General features: G+C 42.2%; 1 protein-coding gene and 1 long non-coding RNA gene across 6 annotated transcripts in view; both read left to right on the forward strand.

Moving 5' to 3' along the window:
- PHF20L1 (PHD finger protein 20 like 1) overlaps positions 1 to 16,354 on the forward strand; it is a 58,519-nt gene that overhangs the window by 23,585 nt on the left and 18,580 nt on the right. For 2 of the 5 annotated variants that reach the window (XM_083621939.1, XM_083621940.1), the window contains 5 exons: positions 3,215 to 3,297; positions 9,568 to 9,820; positions 13,178 to 13,255; positions 13,562 to 13,768; positions 16,093 to 16,149. In XM_083621939.1, the coding sequence (XP_083478065.1) occupies positions 3,215 to 3,297; positions 9,568 to 9,820; positions 13,178 to 13,255; positions 13,562 to 13,768; positions 16,093 to 16,149 (678 nt within the window). Of the gene's footprint in view, positions 1 to 3,214; positions 3,298 to 9,567; positions 9,821 to 13,177; positions 13,364 to 13,561; positions 13,769 to 16,092; positions 16,150 to 16,354 lie in introns of all 5 variants that reach the window. The other 3 variants (XM_083621942.1, XM_083621941.1, XM_083621943.1) reach the window with 2 other exon arrangements.
- Positions 9,827 to 12,500, forward strand: LOC310766286. Its single transcript, XR_014550018.1, has 2 exons — positions 9,827 to 12,036; positions 12,072 to 12,500. It is a non-coding gene; the product is annotated as an uncharacterized lncRNA (long non-coding RNA).

Genomic DNA, 16,354 nt, shown 5'->3' on the forward strand with positions numbered 1-16,354 from the left:
GTGCTCTTCAAGTGTGTATTAGGAGACAATGGGATCTTTTGTATGTCTGTGGCATTGATCATATTGCCATGTTGATTAGCTGTTCTTTAGATGGATAAGAACCGACTTGCTGGATCAGACGAAAAGTGTATCAAGTCCAGCTTTCTGTCCTCAGTAGCAGCCAAGATATGAAAGTGATGTTTGCCCTCCACATCCTGTACTATAGTTAGAAATATGTTGAACCGTGGAGGGGATTCCATTACTTGGAATGCCTAGTCACTTCTGACATGCCCCTGTTTACTTCGTCTAATCCTTACTCTCCGTTAAATTTCTGGAAACCACGTTTTAAGAAATGACAGTGAGAACGGGTTGCTCTCCCTCCAAATACTCTGGCTCTCTTGGACCCAGCCTTAGACCTGGCTTTTCAGGCCTTGACAGTGACCAGGAGACCTTTGCATAATTAAGAATAGGGTTTTGTTTTTGCCACCTACATCCCTTTCTTGACCCTATGGTGATCCATGCCTTAAAGTTGCCTCTCCCCTGGATTATTGTAACATGCTCTGTGGGGCTCCTGTGTTTGAAAACCATTTAGAAACTTGAGTTGGTTCAGAATGTTGCAGCCAGGCTTTCTATGGGGCTGGGATATAGGAGGGTTCATGTTACCCCTACTTCACTGACTGCCTCTTCATTTGCGAGCCAATCCGAAATTCTGATTTTGACCTTATAAATCCTTAAATGGCTTGGGATCAGGTTACTTACCACTTCACTGCTTGTTCATGTTTGGTTACTGTTTTCAATATACACCGCTCAGTTCTCCTTAAGGAGAAAGAACAAGATAGAAATTATTTCAAATAAACAATTAGTGCTGTTCCTCACGACTGGAATTTTCTGTTGATTAGAAGAAACCTAGGGAAACTTACAAGCAGGCTCAGCTGAAAAGCATGTTTAATTGCTTTGGGCTTCTGGCTTGCCTTTCTCCATCAAAAAGAGGCCAAAATGTTATCTTGCCTGCTGGGTTTTCTAATTCAAGTTGAAAACCACATAAACCCTGTTGCTTTATAATAAGAAACTGACTTCATGGCCATCCAAATATATTTTGGAAGGCAGCATATAAATGTGTTCTGCTCTCTCTGCTTTTATTAACCTTATACTTTTAATCAAGGTCAAGGTTTACTTGTATCATGCATAAGTATGACAGCATCTGCAAGTCTGCATTAAAGCTACACTTCCACTATGTTTTTATATATGCTGGAAGCCACCCAGAGTGGCTGGGACAACCCAGTCAGATGGGTAGGGTACAAATAACAAATAATAATTGTTATTATTACAAACCTTATAATTCAACTGAAACTCTGATTGACTACTGATTAACAGATTTTATGAGCAACAAAGAAATACGTCATTATTCATTTCAGTTACAGTGGAACCTCGGTTGTCGAATGCTTCGGAAACCGAACAATTCGGAACCCGAATGCTGACAACCCAGAAGTGAACGCTTCTGTTTTTAAACGATTTTTGAAAGTCGAACGGCTTCCCGAGACTTTTTTCCTTTTTTTGCTATTGACTTTTCAGCCAGCCCTTTGATCCTTGGTTTTCAAATGTTTTGGAAGCCGAATGGTCTTCTGGAATGGATTAAGTTTGAAAACACAAGGTTCCACTGTATCTCTGTCTCACTGAATAAAAACAGCAGTTTTACCTGTGATTGACTGTTGCAGCAGTTATAATTAGATGCTGCTTACCTGTTACATCACTGTACAAAGGGCTATAAAACAAGTGATGTGAGAAGGGCCCAGTGACATCTAACGTGCAAATACAAATTTGCTTTGGCAGGTGGAATTCATGTGTGCTTGCTCATACTGCAGCTGCAGTGCAGTAGCAGTAGGTGTATAGGGAAGAGAAGACTTTCCTCTGTGGGTCACTATTTTTTTAAAAAAAGAAAGAAACCAGCCTGGGAGGGTTCCTGCGGCCTTAGTCAAACCCAGGTCTTGCTGCTGGAGAACATACTAAGTCTGATTTTAGTAAGATCCTTGAACTCTTATTCGCGTGTTTTATCAGAATGCATGCAGGCTTGAACTGGGTCGAGGGCATGTGTGCAAGCCCTGACCCCAGTATCCCAGATGTACAGGCAGCCGTGTGTAGGGAAGCTTTTAATGTGTGATGCATTACTGTATTTTAATATTTTGTTGAAAGCCGCCCAGAGTGGCTGGGGAAGTATAAATAATAAATTACTATTATTATTACTATTATTATTATTATTACTCCTCTATGAGAACAGGGCCTGGGACTAGATGTGCCAGTGGCCTGATTCAGCAGGCTCTTCTCACACTCCTAGACAGGGGTCAGCAAACCTTTTCAGCAGGGGGCCAGTCCACTGTCCTTCAGACCTTGTGGGGGGCCGGACTATATTTTGGGGGGAAAAATTGATGCAAGAGCACCACAAGCCCTGTTGGCTGCTTACCTGTGTCTTTCGAGCAGCAGGGGCTGGTGGCAGTGGCGGAGGGACGATTAGCGGCGTGTGAAAGGGCTCCGGAGAGGGGCTGGTTAGAATGGCAGCCGCTCGTGCGCTGCTGCTGCTGCTGGCATCAACAAAGCCCAGCCCCCTTCCTCCTCTAGGCAGGGCAGGGAGAAGCCAGGAGGAGGGAGGGAGGAGGCGCCGCCCCTGTGTAAGGGAGAGGGAAAGAACGCGTGTGCTGGCGATCATGCGACGATCCCTGGACCATCCACGGGCCGGATCCAGAAGGCAATTGGGCCTGATCTGGCCCGCGGGCCTTTGCTTGCCTACCCATGTTCTTAGATGTTCTCACGTCCAGCAGGGGTCCTGGAAAACAAGGCTCCTAATCACAGGTCGCTTCTAAGCTTATTCAGCTGAATGTAGTTGGCATCTCCCTTCGTATCTTGGCTCTCAACTGCTGAAGCTCGGAAGCAGAGTTGGCAGGTGCAGACATGTTGATGGCAGGGCTTGAGTGAATGCTCCCTCCTCACTTTGAAGCCTGCATGCATTTACCTGAATATAGAGAAGGCTTTGGGCACCAAGGGTTCTGTTAAAGCCAATGTCAGGACAGCGTAAAACTACCAGTCAGTAATAAAGCATCAGACTTTGCCGTTTAAACCTTGTGTTTCCATAAAGCATGTAGACGGAGTCTACTCAGATCCACCCATAAGATGATACTTGTCGTCAAGTAGACAGAAGTGAATTCAAAACAATCCTATCTCTGTGTTCCTTCTTCTTTTGCAGGGTTGTTGGCATCCAAAGCCGTCAGCGCTGATGGTGCTGAAAAAAAGGAAGGCAACAAACAAGCAGCTCCAGTCTTGGAGCAGGTATGAAATTGTAGAGTTTGATTCTTTTGCAAGGGTCCTACTGGAATGTACCATGGGAAATATCAGGTCCATGATGTTAACGTTGCTCTGCCAGACAGAAAGTAAATAGGGGACTAAAGAATTATGTTTACACTTCTGCATAAATGGAGTTAATGAAAGTAAGTCTGCGATCCTAAGGATGCATAGCATGGAAGCAGGTTCAGATTTAAGTCTGGGCTTGACTTCTGTGGTATGGACTTTTGGATCAGACAGCTTGATGTCCCAGATCGTGGCTACCTTTATTTTCATAGGCGAACATCCCGAGAATCGAAAGCTCAGAGATGTCTGTCCCCAGGTACCGTTTCAATATAGCTGGAATTGTGCCCACAAGTGGCTTAGAAGACCCTTGACACAAATTCAGTTTGTGCTTTTCGACACAGGGTTTTTTTGGGGTTTCTTTTTTACATCTGCCAGAACTTCTTTTGTAAGAAGTTTCCTTTCTATTGTAAGAATTGGTGTTGTAAACTTGTATGTGTTTTATGAAACTGTTCAATGAGCCATACCTTTTTTTGCTAGGATGTATATTTTTTAATAAATACGAGGAAAAAAGAAGACATTAAAAATATCTTAGGGGTCTGGTTTGAGTCCACATCTAAAGTGGAGGATGGCCGCATTGTCTCCAGCCTGTTCCACTCCGTTGAGTTTTCTCCGGTCGCACATTTTGTGCATGGCTGTGCCTACTATTAACACGTCTTGATAAGTAACCACAGTCGTAGGTGCTGCTTTTATGCTATTAGTTGACACATAGGAATGACTTCCAGGAATGAGCCTGTATCTGAAAATGTGCTAGATATGTTAGTTTATAGGCATGTGCACACAGAGAAGGACAAACTATTCTTCTAAGCCCCTACGTGCTTATTAAATTCCATTTCTTCAGAACATTCTCATGGTCTGCAATTTGGATGCAGAAACAGAAGAAGAATGTCTGTCCATAAGCAGGTAGCCTGCCATGCCCTATGTGGTTGCTACCCAGCCTCCTAACTCACGAGTAGGCATATTGTCAGGGAGAATTTCAGTCTCCAGCTTAAAACCAAGCTCTTTCCAGCTTGCAGCTCTTTGAACTGGGTGCTTCCCAGTCAACAGAGCCAACATAGCTCACCTAGCCTGCCCGCTCATTCTTGAAGAAGAGGGCAATCCTCTAAAGTCACTCTACCTGCAGCACCCCACCCCCCGCAAGTAGAGCTCTGGTCAGTGATTCCGCCCGGGGTTTATACACGTGCGCCTTTGCTTGGCCAGAACCCGTAAACTAAAAGCCATACTGGAGTCACTTACAGACCCATTGCATGATGGTGCCTGTGACTTCCTGTTCTGTTTTGAAGCCTGTGCATCAAACAGGAAGTGAAGGCGGACAAGAATTGGTGTTATGCTCACTTTGGCCACATAGACTGCAACCCCACCCACCCAGTTGCTGGCAGCTTCCCTTGTGGGTGGGTGGAGACACCCACAGGATGACGTCACAGGTGCATGTGGGTTGTTCCCTGGACTCCTGTTCACCTTCCCATAAACTACCACGTTCAGCACATTTCAGGCAAGAATGAATCAAGGAAGTGTTTCTGTGTTAGTTAATTCTGCCCGAAAGGTAGCTAAAGAGAGCCCTAAATCTATACAGCTTTTTAATTTATTCAGATCAGAGCCTTAATATAGTTTTTAATGTGGATTTTTGTTGTCTAGTGGGTAGTTCGTTTCTTTTTACTTTTTAAAAAAGACCCCCCTTTTAAGAAGAGTGCTTTTCGTCTACCACTCCCCCCTCACAACAAACCCCAACCCTTTTCTGAAACATACCTCCATATTGCGTTAAATAATTGGGTCAAAGGAAGTAACCTATATAGGCAACTACATTTCCTCTCCACTCTTTCCCCTCATTAAACCTGTGCTGGTTTTGGTAGCGCATTAATTATGGTATCTGCAGCTTTCACTTAACGGCCAGTGCAGATTTCACCATTGAGCCTGGATTTAGGAATTGGGCCATGGAACCGGAAGTCAATTTCCCCCTGCCCTTCTGTAACTGGCTTTGGAGCTGTGTGACTCCCAAACTAGATGAAAATGGATCTGATACTCTCCTTAACTCACTTTGTATGTTTGAAGGGAAATGTTTGTGTGTGTGAGAGAGAAAGAGATCCCACAACTTCTCCCGATCCCTAAACTAGGGTTCAATTGTGACTAGGTCTTAACAGCCCTTTTTGAGTCACTGCGGTGTCAATGCATTGCCGTAATGTATTTTTACTTTTGCTTAAGAGCTGAGAATGTGTTGCTATGCGTTGCAGCTTCTTAAGGCAGTACTGCATGTTTCAAAGAACACACGGCTGCCACTAAAAATGGCAGGCTTCTATTGAGTCACCTCCATAACATCTAGCCTAGTAGCCTTCAAACTCCTTGCATCCAGAACTCTTGTTTAGCTCCAGTCTGCAAGATGGACACAGTTCTAATTTATTTTACTGTTCTTGCTCTTTTTCTTTTTTCACTTCCTGTCTCCCTATCCCTCTGCTTTACCTACTGTCCACCCCACCCCCACCCCCTTTTCCACTTTGGTTTTTTGTTTAAAAAAACCAAAGTTGTACAAGCAAAAAGTAATGTGGTGGTGGCACTTAGAGCATGACTCATGACCCACCATTTGAAGGCTTTGCCATTGTAGCCCTTGTCCTGATGTCGTGTGCTTTCCCTGCAAGAGTAGGGGGAAAAACACATTGCAAGTGACATCAGGACATGCAGTAAGTGAAACAGACATTATGGAAGGTATGTGTGTTTGTGTTGGCGGGTGTGGGGCGAGACTCAGCATAGGAATTAGTATTTTTCCAGTGGCAGCGTTGTGTTTTTTGTAACATGTAGTTCCACCCTTACCTTTTTCTTCTCGCGTATTTAAGGATAAAGGCTGCAGCCCCCAAATTGCTGATCAAGTAGTTGTAGGCATCATAAAAGCAGAGGTGCTGGAAGGCACTCAAAATGTGAAAACCCAGCCCCTTAAGCCCTCTTCTCTTGCTCACTTCTTAACCACGCCCACACCAAGTGCTCCACACCCTTACAAAACCTGGATTTGATTCTGCAGAGAAACCCACATATACCAAGACCACAGTATGCAAGAAACAGGGAGTTAGACAGACTATTTCTCACCAAATGTGCCTGGCAACACATAATGGAAAAGCAATCTTTTTTTGTGGCATCCCAATGAATCTGCCCCTTAGGAAATAGTTTGGGGCATTGCAGCCAGTTTCCTTCTACAATGCAGACATGCGCCCCCCCGCCCCAATTAAAATAAGTTATGGAATGATTGACAACCTGATGACTCTTCCGCAAACAGTGCAGCACTAACCTTAACTTACCAAGCAGAGCCACTATTGAAACTATCTCAGTTTTGCCGACTTGGTTCTGTAGCAACAAAATACTTGTGTATTTTAAACGAAACATGGCTGGTTTTTGTTTCTGTCGGAAGTTTACAATTGCGTATCTACAGCTTGTTGTCAGCATTTCAAATTAACAGCCTATGAAATGTGTCTTTGCAAACACTTTGGTTATGTGGACTCTCTTTTATAAATTGTTTAGTTATTAGCAAATGTTCTCACGGGAAACCAAACTTGAGCTTTTTGCTTCCCCTACTCATTCTTTTTTGGTAGGGAAAATTCTGAATTTGCACACCTTTTTAAAGTTAGCCACTAGCTCCGTTGAAACAAACGACGACTGAGGAGTGAAACCTTAGAGGTCTTGGGCAGATGTAACACTGGCTCCCAGCAAAATAATAATAATTTTTTTTAAAAAAAAAAGGCATACAGATTGGAAGCCAGACATATGAGCACCTCAAAGCAATTCTTCCCACCTAGTATTAGCCATGGTTTAAAGTTGCACCAAAATAAATGCAAACCATAGTTCCTTTTGAACCCAAGTGACCATGGTTTTAAGTGGGTTTTCAAACCATGGTTATAGGAAACCCCAGTACATGTTAGTTACGGTCTGCATCAGTGCATATATGACTCTAAACTGTGGTTAATTCGGGGAAAGGAATGGAGGAGGGAGAGCATTCTTTCATGAGTCTGGTTCCCAATTTGTATTTTGAGCGGAGCCAGGATTAATCTGTCTCGGGCCAGAATGACTTTGCAATGGCTAAGCTGTCTACAGCGATAACATTTATGGTTAAATTATGGCTCAGTTTTTCCCCAAGTGTAATACAGAGGAGAATTTCAGGCCAGCAGTCTTATTAGGCTGCTGATCCCCCCACCCCTTTTCTGGTTTACAACTGTTTTAACCCTAAACCCTCAGGTTACATGAAGCAGGTACAGTAGTCTATTTAACTGTATTAGGGTTGGGCCATGTTTTCTTTCCTTTTGAGCAACAACTGCTTAGATGAACGAGTAACATTCGTTTAAGGTTTTTTCTAATGTTTAATTTTGTCCTTGTTAAGAGGTTAAGCACCTTATTAGAACAAGTTTTAAAACCTTGTTTTAAATAATTTTGTAACTTTGAAAGTAATGGTTGCTGTAGTGATGTCTTTCACACATGTGAAGATAAACAATAAAATCATTTATTTACAAGTTACGGCTCTAATTAATTTTTGGTAAATAAGTTTCTCAATCAGCCTAGATATGTTCTGCAATCCTTCAAATCCTTGTTGGACATGAAAAAATTATACTCTCAATGTGCATGAATTGCTGGTTCATTGGTAGCTGGACGGGACATTTCACACCACCAGGCTCTTATGTGGTACTTCCAGTGTGGCTTTTTAGTGTCTAGAGCACGAGTGGTGGACAACTTAAGGACTTTATACTCGTTTGCAGACCCACCCTATCCTGTCTTTCATCCGTAATGCCAAATGCAACATTAATCTTAATGTACTTGTGAAAAATGTCTGTACCCACTTGGGTGGCTGGTTTGCACGTTTATATAAAAAATGGCTCAGTTTAGAAGTTGTCCATTCCTCTTCTCTTACTCTGAATGTCCAGAACCACCGGAAGAGAAAGCAGTCAATACCAAAATTACATTACTTGTGTATACAAAGGTTTGAAAATTGGAGAACGCTTTTGCATATTAGGAGTGTGGCGACTCTTCTTGTGTGGTGTTCAGCTGTATTTGTTTGCTTTTACCAAAAGCGGTGACACATAATCTGAATTTCTTCTATGGTTTGATGAAAGGTTTTACTTGCACAGCGATCTTGCGTACCAGATGGAAAATCATTTTTAACTCCATGTGGGAAAGTAGCTACAAACCTAAAATGCTAGTATTTGTTAAACATAGATAGGTCTGTCTTGACACAATTATCCTTTACGTTTATTGGACAAAAATACGATGCAGACAATCACATGTTCGAAAATGCAGTATGCTTTGATTTTTTCCAAATTAATTAGCCTGCAACGCTTTTGTTATGTTTTGTTGTTGTTGTTGGAGAAAGCGGGTGATATCCTAATGCAAATAAATGTGGTGACATTCAGATTACTTCGGGGGTGGAAATCCTTAATCATTGTTGTTTTTTAATAATTAATAATATTAATAATAATAATAAAGGGACACTGCCAGACTCTTCATGTCTTGTTTTAAAATTGAACTGAATTTGCAGAGAATCAGGGACACCACAACCACAGACCTAATTGTAAGCTGTTGGGGCTGACAAAAATTAAAGCAGAATACTTGCTTTCTAGGGGCTGGGTGGGGGGTTAGTGCTTTGAAGAATTAGCGGCAAAGTTGCTATGGTAATGGTGTCTGCAGAAACGTGGCAAAAAAATGGTTTTGTCGAATGTATTAGTATGATTGAAGAGCCACTACGCGTTCAGTTTATGAGAACTGAAGACATGTTTACGGCCTCACATCCTGATCCAGAGATCCATGTGTAGTAGGCTGCAGGTGTAGATTCCACCCCCCCTTTCTATAGAGAGTGAGCCCATCCACGCATGCATTGGACTGCATGTGGGGATCAGTCTTTCTCTGTTGAAACGAGGGGGGAATCGAGAAAAGGAAATTACAAGGGCATATCCTGGTTCCTGCACCCTGGAGCAGTTCACTGGATTGGGATTGTGGTCTTTGGCTGAGTCCCTTTTTAAAGTTTCAGCTTGCTTATTTCTTAACTTTGTTTATTATTATTATTATTATTATTATTATTATTATTATTATTTATTTGCGGGGGGGGGAATGTTCTGAAAATGTGCTGTTGTTAAGTACTGAAGTTGCTTTTAAAAAATAAATCGAAATAGAATACAAGAGCTGCAATGAAGAAACTGCAATAAAAGTATCAATTTCTTATTATTTATTCAGGAGATATCACCTAAGCCTCAAAGTCAGAAAAAAAATGAAGCTGATATTAGCAGTTCTGCCAACATTCAGAAATCTGCACTGTTGCCCTCAACTTTGTCTTCAGGAAAGGCTCGCAGCAAGAAATGCAAACAAGAATCTGGAGATTCTGCAGGGTGTATAAAGTCCCTTAAATCACCAATTTCCCCAGAGTTAATACAAGTGGAGGATTTGACCCTGGTCTCCCAGCTTCCTTCTTCTGTGATAAATAAAACTAGTGAGCACAGACATTTTAAAACATACCATAATTACTTCTATTACAGTCATATTGGGAAATAATCATCATTGGGGTGGTTATTTTTCTTTCCTTTTTTTTTCTTTCCTTTTGAATGTGACTTGTTTATAACAGACTGGGTTTGGGGGGGCTGGGAGAGTGGAATGCAAGTGTGACATGGGATAGTACATGCAATTAAGTTCACCACTGAAGTTATCCCCCACCACCAAATCCTTAGTAGCCAGTACTGGAAACTCCTTGCACATCGGTCATCTGAAAGGAGGAAGGAGACAAAACCCAAACCAACTCTTTTTGCCGCTTCCAAAAGTTTTCCTATATGGTTGCCTGGAAGTTTTGGGTTGTGTGTGTTTGTGGGTTTTTTTGTGTGTGGGGCTTTTTTTTTTGTTTTTTTGTTTTGGTAAACCCATTTGTTTCCAAGACTGAAATATCAAACACACACAGTATGGCACTTGTATGATGGCGGAAATTCATGGCAAGAGCGCAACTCGTCATGTTACACGGAGCAGCAAAGGCTACAGCTGATCTGCTTTGGAGGCCCTGATTCTTCAAAGAGAAGATGAGCCATTCTTGTGTGGTGTTGGTGTTTGTTTTTTTTTGGCTGTTGTTGTTGTCCCCCCCCCCCCACCCTCATCCTTGAGAAAATCTACTGGCATGATTTGCCTGCTGGACCTACTGGCTCTTGCTCTCTGTGTGACAATTCCTCTTACTTTTAGTGCTATAGACGACAAACAAAAAAATAGGTTTCAGTCCCTGGGATGAGGGTCCAAAGGAGGCTGGTTTAGATGGGGGAACAGGAATGTACAAAACTGCAAGAAAACTGATCAGCGAAATGTTTGCAATTTAGAAATGTCCAAGTCCCTTTGGTAGGGAAATGGATGAAGATAATGCTTGCTTTCTTCTGCCCCCCCCCCCTTTTCAGACCGTACCATTTAACATTTCCCTGCCAGAGGGTTTAATCCCTTGTCAGCGGTAAAGTAGAGAATGGGGGATTCTGTCAAGCGCTGCTCTAGATCTTTTGCATCTCTCCGGGAAATGAAGAATGACACACACAAAACTTCCTAGGGCTGCTTTCTTCCATCTCCAAGTTAAAATTATCTTCCGCTGAATGTTACGATCCAGCCATAGCTACTTAACAAGTCTCGCTGATTTGAAAGGGACTTGCACGCACCTAACGTCTGGTTGGATTGTGCTGCTAATTAATTGAGAAGGGGGAAACAGCTTGTGCAAATGTAATTCTCTCCCCCTGCCCCCTTTTGCACTGAAACGCTTCATCAGTCAATGACACTCTAAATCTTCCCTCATTAAATGTTGCCGTCCACACTTGTTGCGATTGCACATGATGTCGGTAAGTAACCTTCACTGAGGATGATTTATGCCTTTTAACAATGCAAAGATAGCACTGTAAAGGGAATCCCTCTTAACAATCTGCAGCTATTGTGGTAGACCTGAAAACCATAGTTATAGCTTTTGTAGAGAGTTGAGCATTTTGCAGGTCTCCCCCCCCCTCAATCTTTTTAAACCTGGGGGTTATATATATATTTTTTCCAATTATGAGGCTTCTTAAGCTGTGTTTATTTTAATTTATACACTGCTTTTTGAGAAACATTTTCCATAAAGTGGCTTCCATTGGATCTAAAGTTGTTTACAATATATAAAATGAAAGAAGAATCCATTCCAAAAATTAATAAATAAAAGAGCAGAACAACAGAAGCTAAAAATGCGCAACATAAAGTCCCCTGTATATATTACACATTGAAAGCCATTGAAAGGAGGTAGGTTTTCAAATTAGACTTTGTGGTGCGAGCTTTTAAAGTGATCGCTTGAATGTAGATATGTGGAAATTAACTTTGCTGAGTTCACTTCCTCCAAACCATTGCAGTCCCGTTGCTTTCAGCAGAAGAGTTAACCACGGACTTGAATTTCTTCCACTGAAATCAGTGAGATTGCAAAGTGCTTTGCTTTGGTTGAATTTGAACCCATTGTAAACCTCCGCCCCTCAAAAAAAAAAAATTAAAAATCCTGGAATTTGACCAAAGGAAAACAAAGGACCCTTCATTCCTCTTGGGAACTTCCCTATGCATAACTTGTGTATAAATCAAATCCAGCATAATTCACTCACATCCGCATGATTATGAGATCATTTCAATATGCATAGCAAACACAGCTTGCTGTATTAGTGGTAGCGTTGGAGGAAGTGGGTGAGGAGCAAAATTCTAAAACTCTGAATCCAAAGGCCCAGTATTGGGATCCACTGAATCAGTGATATAATAATGGCTTTCAATGGCATGGCTAATACGATGCACTCCAGATCTTGCTGTATTACATATGGCTTCTGTCATTCATCCTTCGCCAGGCACCTGTGTTTTAATGGAAGTTCTAGTCCACAGCACCTGGCAAGCATGTTGACTTACCCCCTGGTTTTAACTAACGATTGCTTAGTGCATTATCAAACCTACCATACTTAATTTCTCAAGGATGTTATAAGCTGGAACACATGCGTGTGCACACACCTTCTTTCCAAGGTGGCTGACATGCTATTGGAATTATTAAATAACTATAAAAAGCAACAGTGAAGGACACAGGATTTTAACCGATCTAGTACATTCAGACCGAAGTAAAAGAACAATAGGCACATGAGCGCTTTTCCAAAACCTAACCGAAAGGCTCGCGCAACAAATAAGTTAATATTAGTTGCCAAAAAGTTACCAGGCCCTGCAATCCCACAGAGGGCATTCAGCAGATATTGCATTGTTGCAAAAACAATGGAACAGTTTTGTATCAGAAAGTTTATCATTTTTTGCTTGCTTCAGGAATGTTAAGAAATGGTATACTCTGCATTTATTTGTAACATCCTATTGTGGGAACAGGGAACCTATGGTCCTCTAGTTGTTGTTGGATTCCATCTCCCATCATCTCTGGTCATCAGCTTGTGCTGATGGGGGTTTGAAGCCCCAACAACACACAGACAACCACAGGTTCAGCATCGCTGGTTTATAATTTTCTCCTAGCAGTTAAGAAGGAAGTGAGAGAGTCAGAAATCAAATGTATCAGGGAGCTTAGGTATATTAGTGCTGCCTATGACCTTTTGTGCCAGATTTGTTCCATCACAAGGGACCCCCCCCCCATTGCAAGCCTTTTCATTAAAAGCCTGCTTCTACTAACTGAAGCTAAAAACCATTCCTCTAGTCTCCTGGTATCCCCCATTTTTCTATTTGTAAAGAGCGATGCTGTGATAGATGGGGAACCACTTAAGGCAAGCGCCTTATGACCTCCTTAGAAATATTAGAGTAAGATGATGACCTGTGTCTGCTTCATGAACATTGCAAGGTCTCTTTTTAGGTCCATCACAGCCAGTGAGTGCCCTTAGATCCTTCAAAAATAGCCAGCGGAGAAGAAGATCACAGCGCTTAGCGACTGGTTCGTTGCCTCATGGTTCACTAGAAAAAGTTCCTTCTCCCTCTCCAGTCACTGATAAAAAAGTGTTCTCCATCAGTGCCCCAAATCAGCCGCCAGCATTACTGGAGGGTAATGTATTTCAGTCTAAAGTAAAGAACCAGAGAGAATCCCAAGTGTTAAACGTAGGACCTTCGCGAGACATGTCCTGCCAGACAAGAGCTTCTGGCTAATAGACGAGATCTGTGCCACGTTAGGTGTGTAACTCAGCGACCTCAAGGAACGCGGTGCTTGTCTGTCGTTTAATATCCTGTTCTTTCTTTTATGTAGTTCCCAATGTTGCTCATGTCTCCCTTGAGAAGCGCGGACTCTGCCTCCCTCTTGACTTAAGCCGCAACTTGGATGTGTCGGCGCTGTTAACTGCGGAGGCTGCTTTCCGCAGTGACTACCCCATTAAAGAGAAGGAAGACAATCAGATGGTGTTGTGCCATTCTTCTAAAGCGGCGACTGATGGCAGAGTAGCCCCAGTGGCATCAGGTAAAACGTTTGTCAGCGGCTTTCAAGAGTGTATTAGGTCATGCAGAATGCTATAGGCCACTGCGTTTAGAACATTTCTGGATGTATATTGTTGTTGTTGTTTAGTTGTGTCCGACTCTTTGTGACCTGACCCCATGGACCAGAGCACGCCAGGCACTCCCTTCCACTGCCTCCCACAATTTGGTCAAACTCATGTTAGTAGCTTCAATAACACTGTCCAACCATCTCGCCCTCTGTCGTCCCCTTCTCCTTGTGCCCTCCATCTTTCCCAACATCAGGGTCTTTTCCAGGGAGTTTTCTCTTCTCATGAGGTGGCCAATGTATTGGAGCCTCAGCTTCATGATCTGTTCTTCCAGTGAGCACTCAGGGCTGATTTCCTTAAGAATGGGTAGGTTTGATCTTCTTGCAGTCCATGGGACTCTCAAGAGTCTCCTCCAGCAGCATAATTCAAAAGCATCAATTCTTTGGCGATCAACCTTCTTTATGGTCCAGCTCTCACTTCCATACATCACTACTGAGAAAACTGTAGCTTTAACTAAACAAACCTTTGTTGGCAAGGTGATGTCTCTGCTTTTTAAGATGCTGTCTAGATGTATATTAGAGTATGTGGGGTTTTTTTTGAAAAAAAATTATTTGATTTTTCAAGTATAAGTTAAAGGTTCCTCTGAATCTCTGGACTTCCCACCCTCTCCCCTCCATAAGTCCCATTGTCAACCCTTTCAACTGCATATTATTCAGTAGTCCATATTTTATATTACTCCGTTGTCTCCACTATATTTGCTACACAACAAGTGTTATTGCAGTCCTGCTAACGTTTTCATCTGCTTACAGTGGTCTCCAAGATAAATTATAAATCTTTCCCATTCCTTATTAAAGTTTTGGTCTTCTTGGTTTCTGAGCTTCCCGGTCAGTTTTGCCATTTCAGCATAGTCCAACAGTTTAATTTGCCACTCTTCTCTGGTAGGGACTTTGTCTTCTTTCCATCTCTGGGCTGCCAACGTCCATGCAGCTGTCGTTGTGTATGTTTAGAGTACGTTAACTCATATAGGAAATACATTGTGTGAATGCGACGAGCGTGTGTTTGTGTATCATTCAGGTACACTTATCTGTAAGGAGAGGTTGGTTGAATTCTCTTGTTTTAGTGCGTGGGTCCACTTTTCAATCCACATTGTGAATGAAATGGGCCCTGCTATTTGCTGTTTTAGTTATGGCCATGTTTGGGCCACCCCTTGTCACTAAGAGTTGTATCTAACTAAGTCATTGTGTGCACCGAACTTCCCCTCCTTCTTCTTCGCACCCCCTGCCCCAAATCTGTTCTGGCGGGTAGAGAGGGAGGGGAAGTTCAGTTGTGCTTGCAGAAGTCATTCCACTCGGGCAGTGATTTAGTCGGATTCCACCCACTGTAGTTAGCGATGGTTCTCCTTACACCTTCATTCAGCTATCTTCGGAAGCAACCATTTTGGAAACAGCTTAAATCTCTGATACTGCTCTGCGTGGTTGGTGGCAACCCAGCCACACCCAGTTTTCTGAAATGGAAGCATGATGATTTGCCAATGTATACAACATAAGGAGACTGCAAATAAACTGTGCCGGTCTTTTCCAGAAGCAAAGCAATACATGAAAGCTGAAGTTTACTTCAGGAAACAAATAATTCTGGGGGAGGGGGGGAAGACAAGTGGAATGGGAGATTCTCATGGCACTTTCTCAAAAAATCTGGCTTAAAAAGATTGCTGGCCCTTTATCTAAAAGTAAATCACATCTGTCTTCTCAGTGCTGTTCAGGCCTCACAGAATTCTTGAGATGCAAAGAATTAGGAAAAGATGCAGGAGGATAAGTTGGTTACTGTGCTGGCTTGGAGAATTCATCTCTTCTTTAATGTCAGGACCTCTCATCCTGTTCGCAACACCTTCTTTACTCTACCTTCTGTGCAAAACGTATTCAGATAATAATCTCTAGCAGCTTCTTTAGCCCAGAGAATCACATACGAAATGGATCATAGTCATACACAGAGGCCACAGCTAATTTAGAAATGGAAATTTCAGAGTAACATAATTCAGTGCCCCTTTTCGTTAGCATGGCAAATGCTCGTTTTTTTTTTACAACAGATATAAATATCTCCCACTTACATCTCTTATTCAGAGAACAGTGAATGTGAGTTCTCTTCGATTCGTTTCCTTGTTTCTCATCCTCCGTCGTTTAATCTTTTCAGATCCAGCAGTATAACTGAACTAAAGCATAGTCCCTAGTGCTTGCCACCAAGAGACTTAACACACTGTTGCCAGCAGTGTTCTGCTAAGCTTCTGTTTCCTTTTTTACATCCGCAGGAATGCTGAAAACGGAGAGAAAAACGAAGCTGGAAGACAGATGCTCGTCGCTGCTTGGTATGGACAAAAAAATTTTTAAGCAAAAACAAAACTGTAGCTTGAGAAAGCAGGAATGTAGCCTGTCTGTTATATATATTTATATATATATAAAAAAATAATAGTAATTATTATTATTATTATTATTATTATTATTATTATTTTCACCTGTTAATGCTTTTTAAGGTTTTAAGGGGTCACAGGACAAAGGAATGTACTGCTTCAC

This window comes from Podarcis filfolensis (genome assembly GCF_964270895.1).
Source record: "Podarcis filfolensis genome assembly, chromosome: 7".
Classification (NCBI taxonomy): domain Eukaryota; kingdom Metazoa; phylum Chordata; class Lepidosauria; order Squamata; family Lacertidae; genus Podarcis; species Podarcis filfolensis.